Below are 16,067 nucleotides of genomic sequence, written 5' to 3'. Positions count from 1 at the left end.
TACATAAACGGGATTGTGGCAGTTGAAATTCCTCGGGGGTGGGGCTAAATCTGCACAAATGTTTAAGGAGAAAATTAGATGGTAGAAAATATTATTCCATGATTCCCTTGTGGCTGTCATGGTTGGACGTAGTCGGACAAAAATCAAACCTTAAGTCTTGTATAGGGCTGGGTGCACACCGCGTTTTATGTATACGCTAAGCGTATACGCCCGCAGAGCGTATATATTGACAAATAGTGGCATACTAAGACATGGTTGTTGCCTTCATCTGGCCACTATACGTCCTGTCCGTCAAAAGTGGCCAGATGTGAGTGGCACTGTATGTTTATATAATTGATTTTTTTAACTTTTCGGAGCTTTTTCCAGAGCTGGAGTTTAACATCCAGAGCAAAAAAGTGTTTGTTTTTTTAATCAGAGCTTGTAGGGTAGGTGTTCTAGCCCTAATATAGTCACAATTCCCGGGGCACGGCCAAAGATGCCACTTTTTCACCCCTTGTGCCACTTTCATGCCTGTTATGTGTGGAGGGGCGAGAAGTATGCAGGTGTAGAGAATTGTGCCAGCACCCATTTTTGGGCCATGCCTGCGCACAAGCTATAGCCTACATCTGCTCCTACACCACTTCTGAGCACTAGCTATAGTCTGCACCCATTCCTGCCTGCACCTGTTCCTGCCCCTCCCCCCTTCCCCACCTGTGCACTAGCCATAGCCTCCAGCCGTTCCTGGCCCACAAGTGTGCACTAGATATAGTTTGCAACCCTTCCTGACCCATACTTACGTAGCTACATCTACCTATTCCCCCTCCATTCCTGCCCTACCTGCACCCATTCCTGCCCTACTCCTGTGCACTAGCTATAGCCTGCACCCATTCCTGCCCTACACCTGTGCACTAGCTATAACCTGCACCCATTCCTGCCTACACCGGTGCACTAGTTATAGCCTGCACCCATTCCTGCCCTATACCTGTGCACTAGCTATAGCCTGCACCCACTCCTGCCCTACACCTGTGCACTAGCTCTAGCCTGCACCCACCCCTGCCCTACACCTGTGCACTAGCTATAGCCTGCACCCATTCCTGCCCCACACCGGTGCACTAGCTATAGCCTGCACCCATTCCTGCCCTACATCTCTGCACCAGCTATAGCCTGCACCCATTCCGGCCCTACATCTGTGCGCTAGCTATAGCCTGCACCCATTCCTGCCCTACATCTGTGCACAAGCTATAGCCTGCACCCATTCCTGCCCTACACATGTGCACAAGCTATAGCCTGCATCCACTCCTGCCCTACACCTGTGCACTAGCTATAGCCTGCACCCATTCCTGCCCTACACATGTGCACTAGCTATAACCTGCACCCATTCCTGCCCTACACTTGTGCACTAGCTATAGCCTGCACCCATTCCTGCCCTACACCTGTGCACTAGCTATAGCCTGCACCCATTCCTGCCCTACACCTGTGCACTAGCTATAGCCTGCACCCATTCCTGCCCTACACCTGTGCACTAGCTGTAGCCTGCACCCATTCCTGCCCCACGCCTGTGCACTAGCTATAGCCTGCACCCATTCCTGCCTCACACTTGTGCACTAGCTGTAGCCTGCACCCATTCCTGCCCTACACATGTGCACTAGCTATAACCTGAACCCATTCCTGCCCTACACTTGTGCACTAGCTATAGCCTGCACCCATTCCTGCCCTACACCTGTGCACTAGCTATAGCCTGCACCCATTCCTGCCCTACACCTGTGCACTAGCTATAGCCTGCACCCATTCCTGCCCTACACCTGTGCACTAGCTGTAGCCTGCACCCATTCCTGCCCCACGCCTGTGCACTAGCTATAGCCTGCACCCATTCCTGCCCCACACCTGTGCACTAGCTATAGCCTGCACCCATTCCTGCCCCACACTTGTGCACTAGCTATAGCCTGCACCCATTCCTGCCCTACACCTGTGCACTAGCTATAGCCTGCACCCATTCCTGCCCTACACCTGTGCACTAGCTATAGCCTGCACCCATTCCTGCCCTACACCTGTGCGCTTGCTATAGCCTGCACCCATTCCTGCCCTACACCTGTGCACTAGCTATAGCCTGCACCCATTCCTGCCCTACACCTGTGCGCTTGCTATAGCCTGCACCCATTCCTGCCCTACACCTGTGCACTAGCACTGGTTGAGAAATGTTTTGTGTTATATTGAGAATTTTTGGTGAATTTTTTGCTGAAATATCTCCTGACAAAGTAAGAGGAAGGGGCGGTGAATAATTTACTTTACGTTTTAATCAATTTATTCTGTAGCCATTTTTTTGTGAATACATTTTTCTATCGTCCTCCTGTGACCGATTCTACAGCCGAGCCGAGAAATATGAAGTTTTATGGCGGTAAAATCACCTGTGTGACCGTCGTGCGGCTTTATATCTTAGAAGTGGCGGCGCCCTCTGCTCATCTTTAACATTTTATTTCCATAGCAGGTGCCGGCGTTCAGTAGGGAGAGAGACACGCGCGGTTATTAGGCTTCTACGTAACCACCTCGGGCAAGGAACATCATAACACGAGAAACCCCAAAAGGCCGAGCAAATCACATACACAAAGAAGCAAACAAATGTCTAGACAGGAATTCACTTTGCAGACGTAAAGAGCTTCCGAAAGATTCTGGCACTTCCACTCTAAATTCTGCTGCGTGTCCTCCACGTGGCGGCCCCCGCCTGTCAATCATCCCTCCCGCTCCTTCAGCGGAATAGTTTTTTTCAATTTTTAAGGATCAATGGTGCAGACTGAGAGATCAGGGGGGGGCTATTGATATCCTGTGCTCGGCTCCGAGGTGTTTACCTTTGGAGATTTTTCCGCACCAGAAATGAGATGAGGACAAACAAGTGATTGGATCCGGCACTGGAAAGACCCAAGGGGGTCACTCTTCCATCATATATATATATATATATTAGATCATCAATCTCATGTCTATCTCATATCAATCTATTCAATTATCAATGCAATGAAGCGACGGATTGGGCATGCAACCGCCTGAGGCGGCACAGTGGTGGGGCGGCACAGCCTGCCCTCTCGCTCCTCCTCTCTCCTGCAGCAGTCGGGTCAGTGAGAAGAGGGAGATGGGAGATGGTGCTAAAACACTGGCCCCGCCTTCTTTGGAAACCTTTTGCACAAAATGGATTAATCTCATTGATTTGGGGGGGGGGGGGGGGGGTGCTGTGTCCTTGATGTCTATGGGAAAACAGTTCCTGTTCACATAGTGGTTAAACACAGAATTGCATTTGTCACAATTTCTCTAACTTTTCATGACATTCAAGGAGCACGTGTCATAGATAGAAGGTAAAAAAACATTCTACAAAGGCTAAAATATGTTGTATAAACAATACAGAACAAAGATTTATAAAGGACAGAGTTTCCCTTTAAAAATTCCCAAATGGAACATAGTAGTTTGCAACATTTGAAGAACCTTGAACCCCAAATGTTCCAAATCTTTCCGGGTCCCTTTGATCTATTTTCGTCTGAGCCATTTAGCGCCTTATTATTAAAATCTGTAATTAAACTTCCGGTGAACTAAGAAACACGCGAAAGTCTTCAATGATATTAAATATCACGGGCTCCTGGAGGAATACAGCTGAGGAGGGACAGTGTATGACGCCAAATCCGTATTAAGAGCGAACTGATCAGGGGAGTGGAGGGGGACCGAACGAGAGGCGGATTGTAACAGCAACGAATTGTAAAGATAAGACGAGACGAGAGAAGGAGGGGTGCGGCAGGAGTGACGGACGGGGGGACGTCTCCTATTATATGTATCTTTACAGATTCCGTGTCGCAATCTAATTGAAACTCACCAATAACAAGCGCGGAAAGCGGAGGAGAAAATTGGATGCGTCTTGTACGGGGGATAAAGGGGATGTTGTAAACTGATTAAAATAGTGTTCTGAGAAAATCGAATTCTTAAATCCGTCATAATCACAAATAGCGGTAACATCACCGAGGAGTGAACCTGGACTCTATGGGGCACATTTACTTACCCGGCCGACGGAGTTCCCGAAATACGGAGTGTCCAACGATCATGCACTCCAGCGCGTTTCACTAAGATCGTGCGCCCGATTTCCTGCATGTGTCGCTTCCCCGATCAGGTCTGACAGAGTTCACCTTCTTCTTCCTGGTGCATGTAAGTACATTGGGGCTCATTTACTAAGGGTCAGCGGACTGCACAAACGCCGGTTATACCGACGATTACCGTTTTGCACTGCATCTAAAAGGATATTGATTGGCTTTCATGCGACACAAATCAAGGGGCGGGCCGTTGGAAGATCCGACGGATTCGGACTGAGCGCGGGATTTAACATTTAAATTGTGTTGCAAAACAATGCACTTACATGCACCAGGAAGAAGAAGGTGAACTCTGTTGGACCTGAGCGGGGAAGCGGCACATGCAGGAAATCGGGTGCACGATTTTAGTCGGAGTCCATGATCGTCAAAAAACGCACAGAGGGGATCGCGAAAGGACCGGGTAAGTAAATGTGCCCCATTGTCTTGCAACACAATTTTAAAGTTAAATCCCGCACTCAGTCCGAATCCGTCGGATCGTCCAATGGCTAGCCCCCGATTTCTGTCGCATGAAAGTCATTGGGGGTCATTTACTAAAGGCCCGATTCGCGTTTTCCCGGCGTGTTACCCGAATATTTCCGATTTGCGTCGATTTCCCCTGAATTGCCCCGGGATTTTGGCGCACGTGATCGGATTGTGGCGCATCGGCGCTGGCATGCACGCGACGGAATCGGAAATAACCGCCGCATTTTAAAAAAAAAATCTGTCGCAGAGCTTGCACTTACCTTCACTCAGCCTGGCTCGGTGTATTCCAGGGCGTTCCAGGGAACTTCAGCGCAGCAGCGCCACCTGGTGGACGGCGGAGGAACTGCCTTAATAAATCCCAGCCGGACCTGAATCCACCGCAGAGAACGCGCCGCTGGATCGCGAATGGACCGGGTAAGTAAATCTGCCCATTGTCTTGCGACACAATTTTAAAGTGAAATCTAGTGCTCAGTCCGAATCCGTCGGATCGCCGACAGCCCGCCCCCAATTTCTGTCGCATGAAAGTCTGATCGTGTGCGCCAAAATCGCCTTCTAAATAGCTGTCCCAGCGGTGCAAATCCCAGAAACGTCGGAATATCCGCGGAAAGTGCGGCCGCTGGACCCTTAGTAAATAGGCCCCAATATGTCACAAAAGTTGGGTGCCCTTTAAGCAGCAGGGTCTACCAGAGGATTTATAAAGAGTTAAGGGGGCGTGTAGACTTTTGCTACTACCCTTTTTACAGCTTCAATGTATCTAGAATACAAAGTGAAGCAATCTTCCGAACATTCTAGACTTTTACCGTTTTTGGTATGCAGCCCCTATGCAGACCAATGTGTAACGATGGTTACAGACCACACATATAGACCCTTCCCATCTATTGTTCTTTCTAAACTAAGGAAACCGTGAGGTGGATACCAAAAGAAAGTGACCCCCTGCCCCATGCAAACTAGGGCAACACATGGTCATCTGGGTATGGGGATATTCTTTGCAAAGTTGCCCGACCCAAGCATTCAGATGTTCTAAGATGTTCTCTTGCTTCATTTCCATCATCTGTCACAATTAGTCACTTCTGTGATTAATCACTTGAGGAATCAATTAGTTGAAAATAACACCTGCAGTGAGGGGGAGGTGGGGGGGATACGTAACAGAATCCTCTATTACAGATAAACACAAATATTCTGGAAAATTCGGAGACTTCCTGCACCACATGACAAAAAGTTATGTCCACCAATCCATTATAGATTCAATATGAGTAAATATATAAGTTAGTCCTCTCGTTGCCACCACTAGGGGGAGCTAACTGTCTATGAATTTAAATGTGTATACAGTGAGCTGCCCCTAGTGGCTATTGATGGCAGCTGCTATGAGAGTATGCCATTCTCTAGAATGGAGCTATGAATGACGCCACTTATTAGATGGGGAACCCCATTTTAATGTAACGCAGAGGCTGCTGTGATCACATGACTTCATCATTGCTCTAATGACACAGAAGCAGCTTGTATTACCCAATTTTAGTAGGGGTGGCTCTGATATTTTCCATCAGCAGGGAGAAAGTAAAGCGCATTTTTATTTCCTGTCACCTTCACGTGATTGTGATAAAGTCAAGACGTAGCATGAAGCCTATATGAAGATCATGCTATGACCCCCTACATTTATGGGGGTACACTGGGAGAACCCATGTACATACAGAGGCTGCTGCAATCACAGGACTTGATTAGCTTTCTACAGATACACAAGCAGATAATGAAGACTGGGTCCCCAGATTAATTTTCTCTGGATGGCCTGAGGAATCACAGTCCAACAATGGATATATGTATCTGTTCTTGCAGTTGCCATAAGCAGGGAGGAAGTAAAGTGCATTTTCCTCCCTTGTCATCTTATCCGTACTCAAAAAACACATGATCCTCTCTACAAGGGATAACACTGTAACAATATACAACAATAATTCCAATGGTGATAGGATATAAACCACCATCTAGCACAGTGCTCTTAACCACCAAGCCAGGAAGTAGACAAAATACTAAGCGGGTACTTACGCAGAGCATGCCACTCGTCTTGCCGGATGGTCTTGGTGATGTTATAGGTGAGGTTCTTGGGAATTGTGGCTGAGGAATAGTGATACTTGATGAACGAGCATCGCTCAATGTCCCCTAGGGAAAAAAGAAAGAGGAGTCTACAATTATTATATGCAAAACACTATAGGATAATTTTATTACATTAGAATAGGCTTTCAGCTCATTGCAGATGCTGCTGTGATCACAGGTCTTTAAATACTAGAAAGTACTCTACAAACACACTGTAAGCTTGTGATACCTAGCTAAAGTGATACATTTCATTTTTATTGTACAATACTTGCCAACTGTTCCTAATTTGCTGGGACAGTAGCAGAGGCTGCTGTAATCACAGGACTTCATTAACTAGAAATTGCTCCACAAACACACTGGAAACTTTGAAATTGAAATATATTTCTTTAACTAGGTATTAAAAGTTTCCACTGTGTTTGTAGAGAACTTTCTATCTACTAAAGTCCTGTGATCACAGCAGCCTCTGCTACTTTCCCAATCAATTGGCAACATTAGGCGAGTATGCTACTGCTATTTCTTTAACTAGGTATTAACAGTATCATACTCAACCTACTGTTACCAATTTACTGGTAAAGTAGCAGAGGCTGCTGTGATCACAGGACTTTAGTAGATAGAATGTTCTCTACAAACACAGTGGAAGCTTGTAATTCCTATTTAAAGTAATATCTTCCATTTTTACTGTATCAAACTTGCCAACTGTTCCTACACTCCTGGAATAGTAGCAGAGGCTGCTGTGATCACAGGACTTCGGTAGATAGAAAGTGCTGTACAAACGGAAAGGGCTGTACTCTCACAGGGGAAGCTTGTAATTCTAAGTTAAAGTAATATATTCCATTTCCACTGTATCAAACTTTCTAATTTCCTGGAAAAGTAGCAGAGGCTGCTGTGATCACAGGACTTTAGTAGAAAGAAAGTTCTCTACAAACAGACTGGAAGCTTGTAATTCCAAGTTAAAGTAATATCTTCCATTTTTACTGTATCAAACTTACCAACTGTTCCTACACTCCTGGAATAGTAGCAGAGGCTGCTGTGATCACAGGACTTTAGTAGATTGAAAGTTCTCTACAAACACAGTGGAAGCTTGTAATTCCTAGTTAAAGTAATATCTTCTATTTTTACTGTATCAAACTTACCAACTGTTCCTACACTCCTGGAATAGTAGCAGAGGCTGCTGTGATCACAGGACTTCGGTAGATAGAAAGTGCTGTACAAACGGAAAGTGCTTTACTCTCACAGGGGAAGCTTGTAATTCCAAGTTAAAGTAATATATTCCATTTCCACTGTATCAAACTTTCTAATTTCCTGGAAAAGTAGCAGAGGCTGCTGTGATCACAGGACTTCAGTAGCTAGCAAGTGCTGTACAAACGGAAGCTGTTGGGATCTCCTGGTAGGAACAAGCCACTGGATTACCATCGCCAAAAGTAGGCGGCCATGTCTGGCTTAGTAGAGGACTACTACATCCTGACTTTAATGTTGGTTAGTATGCTATATCTTCTTTTGTTCCTTTATGGCTACATTCGAATGGTATTTTCTTTGTATGCTCAACCAATGCACCAGGAAGGCTCCCGACGTATATACTCTGAGCGTATCCGTAGACATTGACTTGCAGGCAGAGGCATCATTATTGCCTTTGCCTGACCAGTACACGACACATTGGGGCACATTTACTTACCCGTCCCGTTGACGCCGTCGATCCGGAATGTCCGACGAGGAGTCGGAGCTGCCGCGATTCACTAAGATCATGCGTCCAATTTCCTGCATGTGTCGCTTCCCTGCTGAGGTCCGCTGGAGTTCACCTTCTTTTTCCTGGTGCATGTGAGTGCTGATGCTGTGACACAATTTAGTTTTGTCTGAATCTGTCGGGTTGTCCGACGTCCACAGCCCCTGATTTGTGTCGCATGAAAGCCGGTGCTGATGCGCCACAATCCAATCGTGTGCGCCAAAAACCCTGGGGCAATTCAGTGCAAATCGGAAAAAATTGCAAAACCCGACGAAAATGCGTCCGACGGACCCTTAGTAAATGTGCCCCATAGTGTGAAAAACACAAGCTGCGTCTTTCCATCCTGCTGAGCAACATTTAGGCTCAGCGGAGGCCATTGTAGCCTATGGGGGATGGATGCAATGTAACAGCATCCGCCCCCAGCCTCCACTGAGCATATCTTCAGTAATGTCACTGTCTATACAAGGACAGTGACTTCAATGGGGGAAACACCCTGAACATTGGTAGCAGCCAATCATTGGCTGCTTCTGATGTTCACTCCTTCCGATTTTAGGAACAGGAGGAACAGGACGACATATCCTACTGAATGTGCAATTTATTGGTGTATTAATAGAGTGGGATAAGTCATAGCCCTTCGTTGTAAAGTTACTACATATCCTTACAACCCAGGCTATAAACTCAATGTGACCCTAGCCTTACGAGCGGCAGCAGGGGGGAAGTAAAGTACCTCTTTTATTTGGGGTCAATCTCTGCAGAAATGGCCTCAGAACTTAAGGATATTTGACACTAATGATATTTAAGACCCCAAACCCCCGGACACAGAATCTGCACACAAAGCAACCAACAAAGGACCCCGTCCACATTTTGTATTCTCCAGCCGATGCCGTGACGTCTACTATTGACCGTGATCCATCAGGAAAACACGCAATTTATGGATTTTCAATATTTTCCCAGTTTTTTTTTTTCCTATGGCCAGCAGTTTCAGCCTATTACCATCGATTATCCCTGTGTATAATAACTAGAGCCAAGCGGGAGGAAAAAAAAAATCACATGTATTATAGAATAAAAATAAAAAATACAGGTTATATTTGACTTCCTTAGCTCTGCAGTTATTTGACCGCATTATTTAATACTCCAGGCGGCGAAAAGTATAGAACGATTTATGTAGAAATAGATGAAAAATACATTAAAGATCAACCTCATATCTATCTATCTCCTATCTATCTATCTATCTATCTATCTATCTATCTATCTATCTATCTATCTCATATCTATCTCATATCTATCTATCTATCTATCTATCTATCTATCTATCTATCTATCTCATATCTATCTCATATCTATCTCATATCTATCTATCTATCTATCTATCCCTCTCATCTATCTCATATCTATCTATCTATCTATCTCATATCTATCTATCTATCTATCTATCTATCTATCTATCTATCTATCTCATATCTATCTCATATCTATCTCATATCTATCTCATATCTATCTATCTATCTATCTATCCCTCTCATCTATCTCATATCTATCTATCTATCTCATATCTATCTATCTCATATCTATCTATCTCATATCTATCTATCTCATATCTATCTATCTCCTATCTATCTCATATCTATCTATCTATCTATCTCATATCTATCTATCTACCTATCTATCTATCTATCTATCTATCTCATATCTATATCATCTCTGTGTCACATATCTGTTTGCAGGTTACACCCTTACAATCTGCTAATCCCATAGGATCCGGGGTTATATAAGACACTTTCCCCCATGGGAAGGTGCCTGAGAAATAAGGTTGCCAGTTCACTAGAATTGCAGCACTCATGTTCTTTAGGTTTGCCCATCTGCCAGATCTCTGGCCTGTTTTGGTTTTCATGCACCATTTCTTCTTAAAGTAATAGTCCACCGACCAACACTCACCCTGGTGTACAACTAAATCCCTGTGTGTCACTTTGTTACCACACAGCAGTATCTCTTAAAGGAAATCTACCACCAGGATGAAAGATTGTAAACCAAGCACACTGACATACAGGTGTGTGCCCCCTCTGCCAGGATTTGACTTTTTCTTCTTGTGCGTTGTCACCCTTTAACAGGGATCTGGACTTCGATGTGATTGGGTCACTGGGTCTCCCACTCTCAGTATAGACTTTGTACAGGAGGATCAAGAAACTCTGTGCAACGCACCAGATCATCAAGCAAGGGATTTTGGAAAAAAAGTCAAGACGGGAGAGTACTAGCGTAGTCAAGGTACAGGCCAAAGGTAAGGATGGGCATTAAGGCTCAAAGTCAGGTTATGGTGGGGCTGCAAATCTGAAATTGAAGCAGAATCAAGCCATGGACAGAACACAGTCCAAAGGAAGATCAGACATATTTGTAGGATGCTAACAGAGTAGGAACTTAATGCTCAGACACCTTCCTGTTGGGAACACGTAAACCATTGGCATACAGGAAATTCAAGTTATATTAGCACATGCACTGGGCCCCAGAGGACAGCAACAGTGCCTGGGACTGAGCACAGCGCTAGCCAGAACATATGAGAAGGAGGAGGATAGAACCCGACAGCAACAGTACATGGGGCTGAGCACAGCGCTAACCAGAACATATAAGAAGGAGGAGGATAGAACCCGACAGCAACAGTACCTGGGACCGGGCACAGCGCTAACCAGAACATATACGAAGGAGGAGGATAGAACCCGACAGCAACAGTGCCTGGGACTGAGCACAGCGCTAGCCAGAACATATGAGAAGGAGGAGGATAGAACCCGACAGCAACAGTACATGGGACTGAGCACAGCGCTAACCAGAACATATAAGAAGGAGGAGGATAGAACCCGACAGCAACAGTACCTGGGACCGGGCACAGCGCTAACCAGAACATATACGAAGGAGGAGGATAGAACCCGACAGCAACAGTACCTGGGACCGGGCACAGCGCTAACCAGAACATATACGAAGGAGGAGGATAGAACCCGACAGCAACAGTACATGGGAGCGAGTACAGCGCTAACCAGAACATATAAGAAGGAGGAGGATAGAACCCGACAGCAACAGTACCTGGGACCGCGCACAGCGCTAACCAGAACATATAAGAAGGAGGAGGATAGAACCCGACAGCAACAGTACCTGGGACCGGGCACAGCGCTAACCAGAACATATACGAAGGAGGAGGATAGAACCCGACAGCAACAGTACCTGGGACAGGGCACAGCGCTAACCAGAACATATACGAAGGAGGAGGATAGAACCCGACAGCAACAGTACATGGGAGCGAGTACAGCGCTAACCAGAACATATAAGAAGGAGGAGGATAGAACCCGACAGCAACAGTACCTGGGACCGCGCACAGCTCTAACCAGAACATATAAGAAGGAGGAGGATAGAACCCGACAGCAACAGTACCTGGGACAGGGCACAGCGCTAACCAGAACATCTGAGAAGGAGGAGGATAGAACCTGACAGCACAGCACTAGCCAGAACATCTGAGAAGAAGGAGGAGGAGGATAGAACCTGACTGCAGTGCCTCATGGTGGCTGTAGACCTCTGGCATCACATCCAGCTTCAATACACTTAGAGTCTCAATGTAAGATCCATATTACATGAAGAATGTACACAGTATATAATATTCATCGCCCCATTAAGATCATAAAAAAAGGAACAAAAACAACCACAATGGCCGCTTAAGGGAGATTTACAGCCTCCGCCTGAAAGTTTTATTAAACCCATTTTATCAGAAGTCATTGAATTATATTTTCTAAGAAATAAAATGATCTCTGTTATAGAAGCGGCGGGAGATGCTCCGTACCAATAATATTATGTTGGGGTTTTTTTTTTTTACTTTGTTTTTTTTTTTTTTACTTTTTACTTGACCAGAATTTGTAATGGCTAATAAAATTCACTTGTAAAGTCAGACTTTGCTGCCAAAGCAGTAAAGTGACAGAAAACGCGGAGACATTTACAGAAGATGACAAGTTCTGACCTTTCCCATCTAAGTGAATTCTGAAAGCGTTCGGAGGACCGTATATATATATATATTAGGAGCATCGAGGTGCTGGAGGGCAGAGGACTTTTTGGCAAAAACAAAGGTGCAAGTAAAATTTCAATTAATTCAACAGAGGACAAGTGACCAGAGAGAACTTTCGAGAAACACATGGCCAGAATGACCAGAACTTTCGAGAAACACATGGCCAAAACTTTCAAGAAAAACATGGCCAGAACTTTTAAGAAAAACATGACCAGAACTTTCGAGAAAAACATGGCCAGAACTTTTGAGAAAAACAGGGCCAGAACTTTCGAGAAAAACATGGCCAGAGCTTTCAAGAAAAACATGGCCAGCACTTTCGAGAAACACATGGCCAGAACTTTCGAGAAAAATATGGCCAGCACTTTCGAGAAACACATGGCCAGAACTTTCGAGAAACACATGGCCAGAACTTTCGAGAAAAGCATGGCCAGAACTTTCAAGAAAAACATGACCAGAACCTTCAAGAAAAACATGGGCAGAACTTTCAAGAAAAACATGGCCAGAACTTTCGAGAAAAACATGGCCAGAGCTTTCAAGAAAAACATGGCCAGCACTTTCGAGAAACACATGGCCAGAACTTTCGAGAAAAATATGGCCAGCACTTTCGAGAAACACATGGCCAGAACTTTCGAGAAAAACATGGCCAGAACTTTCGAGAAAAGCATGGCCAGAACTTTCAAGAAAAACATGACCAGAACCTTCAAGAAAAACATGGGCAGAACTTTCAAGAAAAACATGGCCAGAACTTTCGAGAAAAACATGACCAGAACTTTCGAGAAAAACATGGCCAGAACTTTCGAGAAAAGCATGGCCAGAACTTTCGAGAAACACATGGCCAGCACTTTCGAGAAACACATGGCCAGAACTTTCGAGAAAAACATGGCCAGCACTTTCGAGAAAAACATGGCCAGAACTTTCGAGAAAAAACATGCCCAAAGCATCATACTGTGACCACCATGCAGACTCTCTCTAAAAGTACCAGTCCTGGTTAAAGGACATCTACCACCACATTTAGGGTGGTAGACTGTCACCAAATGCATGCTTGTTACCTTAGGGGTGATGGGGGAGTCCTCCTGCCACATCCCGGCACATCCGCTACTCTGAAATAAAGACTTTATAACTTTATGCAAATGAGTCGGAGGAGCTTACCTCTCCGCTAGCTGAGTGATTCCCGGGATCAGTCGGAAGAGAATTTATGTACACCCCCTCATTGATATTACCCCACGTCGCCAGCTACAAGCACTGCAGAAAGCCGTTGACGGCACCCTGCTGTCTGCTAATCTCCTCCTCTTGGCCGGAGAAAGTCGTGTGTGTGTGTCTGTACTTCTCTCCAAGGTAGTTAGTTCACGCACTTGCGCGAGATTAGCAGCCAGGTGAAGTAATCGGCTGTGTGCAGCACTGGTGGCAGGGGACGTGAGGGAATATCAATGAGGGGGGCATGCGTAAATTATCTTCCGACGGAGCCAGGAGGCGCTTGGCTAGCAGAGAGGTGAGCGCCTCTGGCTCATTTCCATGAAGTTTTAAAGTCTTTATTTTGGATGTGGATGTGGCAGAATGTGGCAGGAGGACTCCCCCATCACCCCTAAGGTAATGGGCATGTATTTGTTGACAGTCTACCCCTAAATGTGGCGGTAGATGTCCTTTACGTTAAGAGTTACGTTTTTCATAAATGGGAATCAGTTATGAGGTCTTCAGTAGCCAATACATTGTCATGGGGGTATCAGGGGCATCTGTAGTTGAAAGGTTGAGCTCAGAGCACGCTGTGACCGATGGTGGAGTCAGAGGAACAAACCCCATATGTATGGACTATCTGGAGGAACCTTGGACTGAGAGGGGATTGGGTAGGACGCTCTGTGAAGTATAAGTTATAAGTCCTATTGTCTAGTTTCCATTGAAGGTGCCGATATCTGCTCTCTGATCCTGACCTCGACTCTGTCTACTGACTGTCTCTGACCTCTCCATCCCCTGGCGATGACCCAGTTTGGTATGACCTTTGGCTTGTACTTTGGACTCCAATCCATTTCTGACCCGTGGTTCCTTACACCAGTAGCTTCTGACCTTCTGGTCTTTCTGTGACCAGTATTGAGACTAGACATAAAGTCCCGATCTCTATATAGGGGGAAAAGGCTGAATACCGAAAGGGTTAGCCAATCAGGTTTGGTGACACAGTGGGTCCACAGTGCATTATCCATATCACAAGACAAGATCGTAGAGGGAGAGCCACAGCTTAGACCCTGGCCAAGTCAAAGTGGCATTCTGGTGGTTTGCCGTTCATCACAAAGACTCCAGTGTATTATTAGAGCCATAATTAGTTGGCCGTGTTACACATTTTCCACCGGGGTTCAATGATTATGAATCACACCTCTGCTTTACCCAAAACTGTTTTTACTTTTCGACTGAATTTTTTTTTGGCAGGAGTATGCTACACCTGGCTGACTAGCTCCACCACTCAGTGGGACATCTCTGAATTGTGAGAGTCTTTTCACAGGATTAAAAGGCTTCAGATACGAACAAAAGCCACCGGGGTCATCTAACTGCGCAATAAATCACAAAAACAAAACCAGATCTTTATGAGACTGTGGGGAAAGGGTCATTCCGGTTGCTCGGTAAATAGCTGACTTGGCATCATTAGTAGAGAAGCGACATAATTACTGCGGATAGTCCCTCATTAAAGCAAGTAAGTCGGAGAAATGATCATCACCGTTCCTGCTGATGTCGATAGGCTCCTCATAGCTCAGCTACTCAACCTAGACCTTCTTAGTGGAGATCTCCAGACGAACTAGAAAACACACTGGTTATTCATTTTTACATCTTGGCCCATGAAAGATGAGGATTGGAATTTTCGAGCTCCCAGGCTAAAGTATGAGGTGTTCATCTTTAGTAGATGTAGGATAAACATTCATTCAGTAGACTGCTAGTAGTTTGGACACCAAAAAACAGTAGAGTTTGTGGACAGTTTGTGTCGTCAACTACCTTGTTTTTTTAATAGGGATCAACTCTTCCACATCGGAGAGTAAACTCACAGTCATCCACTGATTGGTTGGAATGAGCAAGTGGTGACACTTGTCTTACAAGTCTAAGGTCATATTCATGGGGTACCACCCTTGTCTAAACTAAGTTAATTGGTCACTTGGCCACCACAATGGCAGCCAAGACCGGACACTTTAGGGGGTGCAGAGGTTGCAATCGCACCTGGCCCCACGAGGTTTAGGGGGCCCTTATGGTGTCACTTTCCCATATGAGAAGACTTTTACTATAAACCATACATTATAGTTGGGGGCCTGGCACAGACTTTGCACTGGGGCCCATCAGCTTCTAGTTACGCCACTGCCGGACAACTTCTCTTCTTAGCTCGGTACTTAGTACGCATCTCATTTTCACAGACCTGCTGATCAATTAGGCACCAAGCAAGGTCATAGAACAAATACAATACAAACACAGTACAACATTGATACAAAAATATAGAAAAAATGGGTATTACACACAAACTCTACATGCCCCATTGACCAGATTAAGGTGGGCAATCTCATCTCTAACTCCTCCAAGGTTACCTAAACTTGTCGCAGAGGTTGTCCACCATCCTTGGTGCCAACCTAGTCATAGTTGTCAGAAACTTTAGTTCTGCCCCACAAAATGTTTAAACACACACCCTTCCTCCCCAAGGTCA

General features: G+C 45.4%; 1 protein-coding gene across 1 annotated transcript in view; it reads right to left on the bottom strand.

Annotated features, from left to right (window-relative positions):
* TMEM178B (transmembrane protein 178B) overlaps positions 1-16,067 on the bottom strand; it is a 190,458-nt gene that overhangs the window by 115,909 nt on the left and 58,482 nt on the right. The window contains exon 3 of the mRNA XM_072145219.1: positions 6,597-6,710. Coding sequence (XP_072001320.1) covers positions 6,597-6,710 — 114 coding nt within the window. The remainder of the gene's footprint in view (positions 1-6,596; positions 6,711-16,067) is intronic.

Source organism: Engystomops pustulosus, chromosome 4 (assembly GCF_040894005.1).
Source record: "Engystomops pustulosus chromosome 4, aEngPut4.maternal, whole genome shotgun sequence".
NCBI classification, from domain to species: Eukaryota; Metazoa; Chordata; class Amphibia; order Anura; family Leptodactylidae; genus Engystomops; species Engystomops pustulosus.
The sequence above is the reverse complement of the archived record's forward strand: the minus strand, read 5'-3'. Positions and strand labels throughout refer to the sequence as shown.